The sequence below is a fragment of the Bison bison genome, unplaced genomic scaffold (genome assembly GCF_000754665.1).
Source record: "Bison bison bison isolate TAMUID 2011002044 unplaced genomic scaffold, Bison_UMD1.0 scf7180017864105, whole genome shotgun sequence".
NCBI classification, from domain to species: domain Eukaryota; kingdom Metazoa; phylum Chordata; class Mammalia; order Artiodactyla; family Bovidae; genus Bison; species Bison bison.
The window spans coordinates 8931966-8938440 of NW_011494677.1; the positions used below are offsets into that span (position 1 = coordinate 8931966).

A 6475-nucleotide genomic window follows, 5' to 3' on the forward strand; every position below is an offset into this window, starting at 1 on the left:
CAGGAGGAGAAGGGGATGACAGAGGATGAGATGGCTGGATGGCATCACTGACTCAATGGACATGAGTCTGAGTGAACTCCAGGAGTTGGTGATGGACAGGGAGGCCTGGCGTGCTGCAATTCATGGGTCGCAAAGAGTTGGACACGACTGAGCAACTGAACTGAACTGAACTGAACTGAATACAGTAAGGCTTTAATAATTACTAATATAGTCCTACTGATTTGCCCAGTTTAAAAAAAGGTAAGTGGACTTTATGAAAAAATATAAATGGCAGATAAACACATGGAAAGGTCAGGGAAATGCAAAATAAAAGCAGAATGAGATACCACACATTCTCATCAGACTGGTTAAAATGAAAGCAACAGAAAACATTAAATGTTGGCAAAGACATGGAACAATGGAAACTCTTGTATGTTGTTAATGGGAATGTAAAATGGCACATCCACCTTGAGAAAAGGTCTGGCAGTTTCTTATAAAACTTAAAATTTACCTACCCTAAAGCCCAGCAATTTCAATACGAGGTACTGAGAAAGATCTACGTTCTCAAAAAGAATTTTACAAGAATGAGCGTAACAGCTTTATTCGTAATAGTCAAAAATTGAAAACAGCCTAAGGGTCTAAAAGTAGGGATAAACCAAACTGAAGGCATAAAGCAAATGTAGCATGCTCATATAATGAAGTACCTACTACTGATACAAGTTACATCAAAAGCATTATGTTTAGCAAAAGAAGTCTTACCAAAAAAGGAAATATTGCATAATTCCATTTATATGAACTTCTAAAACACACAACTCAATCTATAGTGGAAAAAAGTTGGAACAATGTGTCTGCTGGGAGGGGAGGGGTAGGGATAGAGGGAAATAACATGAAGGAACTTCCTAAATTAGCTGTAACGATTTGGATTATATAGGCATTTGCATTTGTCAGAATTCTGTGAATATAAGATGTAAGATTTGTACAGATTTTATATGAAAAGACAAATCTTTAAACAAACACTAAACTCTGGATAATGATATGTATACTGGTGTATTTACGGGCAGCTGCACAAATGTCTACAAATTACACATCATAAAAAAAAAATACTGATGTATAAAGGAAAATATAAGCAGACAGGTATATAACAGAAATCAGACAGTATTTTTAACCGATGTATGTATTCCTCTATGGTTGCAGTCTGCTTGTTACCAACTTACTACTATTGAGAGACACTTCTACCTAACACCTTCATTTAACTAATTTGCTCTTTCAATCATTTGCTTCGAAAGAGTAGTACCATTAATCCAAAAGAAAGAGACACTTTGTACACCTGTCTAACTAAAAGTTCTATGTGAACTTTTTTAAAGTGGTACCTTAACCAAAGTATAAGATGTTGAGAAAAGACTAAGTAAAAGATAATTCAATTTGTAGTCAACAATTTTAAGTCTGAGAAGGTATTTATGAAACTAGCTCCTTTTCTTCTTGTATCAAATCGGACCTTTACTAAACCTTGAGGCAAAAATATTTGCTATAATCAAGGACTATATAACTATATAAACATTTGTATAATCAAGGACTTTGCCAGATAATGTATAGAAAGATTCCCATTCCAGAACTAAAGTGTTCTGACTCATTTTTTTACCTACTGATGGGCAACAACAGTCTAGAGCCTGGTGTTTTGTTTTGTTCTTTTTTAAACAGAATTGAAACAGTGAAGGAGATGGAGGTAGGGGGACAAGTATGGACATGATGGAAAAAATGAACAGAAAGAGAAATGAGTAGGGCAATCTCTATACGGTTAATATGCGTTGAGGGAGATATCTCTCAAATCAAAAGAAAGCACAAAACTCCCATACATATTTTGCTGGTTTTGATATTGAAGTACCCTATATTACAAGTCCTAGTCAAGTCATACGTTAACTAATGCTCACCATTCAAGTAACCAGGAAGCCTACTTCAAAATTTCTTCAGTTTAAAGTAAATACCATGAAATTTCAGAAATCAGTGCTTCATTAAACACTTTTTTCGTTGTTTTTTCACAAAGACCTTATCCGAACTTTTCTTTAAAAAGAAAACTCATCAGAATATACTGGTCCTTTAACAACAATACGTCATTACTAGGAATTGAATTCAGGAGATACATCACTCTAAATTGATCCTATTTCAACAGCTTTGATAGTCCTTTGAACAACCAAGGTCAAGCATCTTATCTGTAAAAGTCTTATATAAACTCTGCTGCCGCTGCTGCTGCTACTAAGTCGCTTCAGTCGTGTCTGACTCTGTGAGACCCCATAGATGGCCTCCTACCAGGCTCCTCTGTCTCTGGGATTCTCCAGGCAAGAACACTGAAGTGGGTTGCCATTTCCTTCTTCTGGATCATTTTAATATAGTCATTTTAAGAAGGTATCAGAAGCAGTACTGTAAGAATCTATACCAATAGTGGAAACTAAAGATTATGTTTCTAGTTGTGGACATTATTAATACTGTCTCTAAGACACATTTAACAATTATCAGAGTCCAAAGTGGGATAGAAAGGATTCTTAACTCCGCTGCTGGAAAGAATTATGGTTTAAAAAAAGGCATAAGGATTTAAATATGAATATGACTTCACACCACTTCAAAGAGCCTTAAAAATGATTTCATTTCATTCTATAGAACTATACTTATTTTTAAATGGAAATAAAGGCATTAATTAACATTCTTCCTTCCCATCTTTGCTTGGCTAGCTTGGACTTATCCTTTAAATCCTCACTTTAAAACATCTCTGTATCTAGAAAGACGTCTTTAAATGATCTAAAATCAGGACAAACGTCCTTACTGCCTGCTCCAAAAGAGAATAGTTCACTTTTCCTATCACTCTAGGACACTTTGTGGGGTTTTTGTTATTGTTGCTTTTAGTCTTCCCCAGTAGACTGTAAGCTCCATAAGGGTAAGGACAACTGACCACTTCAAAACTGTGTCAATATTTAACACCAACCTATGATAAGCTATCAGCTCAGTTGGTAAAGAATCCGCCTACAATGCAGGAGATCCCGTTTTGATTTCTGTGTCAGGAAGATCAGCTGGAGAAGGGATAGGCTACCCACTCCAGCATTCTTGGGCTTCTCTTGTGGCTCAGCTGGTAAAGAATCTGCCTGCAATGTGGGAGACCTGGGTTCAATCCCTGGGTTGGGAAGATCCCCTGGAGAATGGAAAGGCTACCCACTACAGTATTCTGGCCTGGAGAATTCCATAGGGTTCTGTAAAGTCCATAGGGTCCCAAAGAGCTGGACACGACTGAGTGACTTTCACATCTTAAGTAATTAAAGATTTGTGGAACACTGGAACTACAATTTTTAAATCTTTTCATCCAAGGCATGGTACCAATTTCCTATCTTTAAAACAGCTCTTCCATGACATTCAGTGACTAGCATTCCAATCAAGTAATAGTCAACTGAGAATCACTTTTAATTACCCAGCCTCAGCATGAAGAAGACTAGATTAAACAAAGCTTTAATGTTATGAACATAAACATGAAATACAGTAAATTGACTACAGTATTACGCTTTTACACCATAGACAGTTTCACTGTTTTTGTTCCCTTTTCCACACGGAACTAAAACAGATTATTTTTTTCCCTAAATAAGCCAGTTCAAGATTAGGGTCTCATAACTACAACATAATTACAGGACTGTTTCACTGTTTGTCTTCTAGCTTAGCTGGGTACACATAAAACTCTAAAAACAGAATAAAAAGTAACTATTGTGGCAAAGAGAAGATGTGACTTGGGAGATAAGCACTATTTTATGTGTGACTAATCCTAAATATTACCAAAATTAATGTAACTATCATCTGCAAGTGATTACTTACAATGCAGTATGATGAAAAATGGCAAGATTCGTGAAACAACGTGTTCTAATAGGAAAATTTGGAATAAAGTCTACAAAGGCAGTTTTGCTTCATTTATTATAGATCTTTCATCCTGCCTAAAAAAAAGAAATGATTTCATCTAAAATAACCAACACTTGTGAGCATCTGTCCACTTAAATGGGAGCCTGATTTTGATTCAATTCTACATTCCTAATAGTTGATGTTCAGTTGTTAAGCCATGTCTGACTCTTTGTGACCCTACAGACTGCAGCATGCCAGGCTTCCCTGTCCTTCACCATTTCCCCGAGTCTGCTCAAACTCAGGTCTATTGTGTTGATGATGCCATCCAACCCTCTCACCCTCTGTCGCCCCATTCTCCTCCTGCCCTCAATCTTTCCTAATAGTAGTGTCCACATTTCCAGCGATCTAATAATGATTTCCTGTTAAGTATTTCTCACACTGCTGACCATGACTCATTAATGGGATATCAAACAGCATTTGCAAGAAAGGAAATGGGTTAGGATATAAAATATCAGAGTACAACACATGTAGCAAGGCAAAGAACTGTTTCCTGAAACTTTTGATTCACTTTGCATGTTACAAAATAAAATTTATTGCTAAGTATGGACTGCAAAAAAAAAAAAATGTGAACATTACTTTTGGAGTGTATATGCCCCCAATTAATTCTTCTCCCCAAACACTGCCAAAGTGAAAACTCCATAAAGATTACTCACAAAAATGAAAAGTCATCTTAAACCAAGTGTAATTGTTTAACCTGGACTTCACACATTTCAAAATCAAACTAAGTTTAAATCCAAGTTCCACTACTTCTTTTGTGAATTTAGGATTATTTAAGTGTACATGCTTCACTTTCATCATCTGTAAAATGAGGATAAAAATATTTTCCGAGTTCTGGTAGAAATAAACAATACATTAAGTTCTTAACATACGCTTTACATTAACAGAACAAACTCAAAGAGTGGTATATATTAGAAATACAGCATGGAACTTAACAGAAGTTATCTTCAGAGTATCATCTCTGATTATGTGTGATGCTTTTTCATTTCGTATATTTCTGTACTATATGAATGTACATACAACATACACATTTCTAATGTAACATTTCTAAGGTATATAACCTTAGCATTTTTATTTTTTAATGTTAATAGGAGGTATCTAGGCAATGAGATTATGATCCTTTTTGTTTCAAATTTCTCTGTATTTTATAAAAACATATTATCGGTTTTTTAAAAAAAATAATTACTTGCTTTAAAAATAAAAGTGTGCAGCGGTCCAGGTTTTAGGAATAAGTATTTTAGGGGGAGAACTTAGGTTCCAGATCCTTCTCAGTAAATCCTCACACAATCCCCATATACATTTTTGCCCATGAGGAGACTGAGGCTACTGAGATAAGGTAAATTATCTGTTACACAAGCAACAGACAGCAGTTGGCAGAACTTCAAAGCTTTTTCTTCTGCCATCACATAATGCATCCAAATATTCTTCTCCAGTTGTTTCACATAGGCACATTTTGATCTACCCAATCGGACTGTACACTACCTCAAAAGCGGAGAAAGTTTCACTAACTTCATTTAAGTCTCTTATATTAATGATAAGGTTACGATAGCTACTTAACACTTGTTGAGTTTTATTAAACCTCTCTTGGTCTAGTTTGTCCTCATGCGACATTACTCCTGTAAAAAGGAAATCAGCAAACACACGACAAAACTACTCTAACACTGCTCAGATCAACTTTATTCCGACACACTCGGAACTGAAAAAGTTAAGTATATCCATGTCCTGAGACGACCACTAAGGGAGGCTGGGGATGAGCACAAGGATCACTGTGCAAACTAAAAAGAAAGGACTCACACGGTCCCCTACCACGCCCCCGTCACCCTGGCACCACCTAAAGAAAGGAACCTTAAGGCTTCCCGAGAAGTACTGAGGCATCATCACCACGCCCCCGTCGTTCGCATCATCATAACTCGTTTTCTTTCCCTACCCGGAGCCCAGTGCCAAACACAAAACCCTTAATAAACAATTCAAAAAGTCTCTGACCTGCAGCGAAGTGCAGGGGAGAAGACTTCCGGCCGGCCATGTCCTTAGCATTCACGTTTGCCGCGTCCACCAGCCTCTTTACCCGGGACACGTCCCCATTGCGACAGGCCTCCAGCAGTTCCCGCAGGGCCCCGCTCACTGCTGGGACCCCTGGCCCCGGGCCCGCAGCCCCAGGCCCCAATTGTGCTGTGGTGCTAACTCCGGCCGCCTCGGGGCTCTCCGCCAAGCTCGATCCGGGGGAGGATGGAGAGGAAGAGGAGGAAGAAGTCGGGGAAGAAGAGGACGACGGTGAATTGTTACTGCCGCCGCCGGCTGGGTTGGGAGCGACCCCGACGGCAGATGAGGCAGAAACCGCCGGGACCACCGGAGCGGCGGCGACCGTACAGATTGTGCTCGTGGGACTGCAACAGCTGGCACTGTCAACCGGGTCCGGGGATCGGGGCCTATCGGGCGGATCCCGACTGCCATCCCCCTCCGGCAGCGCTAGGCCGTGCCTCGGGGAGGCGAACGGAGCCAGGCCGCCCACCGTAGGGGAGGCCGGGGTGGTCCCAGGGGCCAGGCCCGGGCTGAGTGGGAGGGGAGGTGGCGG

General features: G+C 39.3%; 1 protein-coding gene across 1 annotated transcript in view; it reads right to left on the minus strand.

The window, feature by feature from the left end:
• The window catches only part of TNKS (tankyrase, TRF1-interacting ankyrin-related ADP-ribose polymerase), a 161604-nt gene that overhangs the window by 154882 nt on the left and 247 nt on the right, over positions 1-6475 (minus strand). The window contains exon 2 of the mRNA XM_010838821.1: positions 5887-6475. Within this exon, the coding sequence (XP_010837123.1) occupies positions 5887-6475 (589 nt within the window). The remainder of the gene's footprint in view (positions 1-5886) is intronic.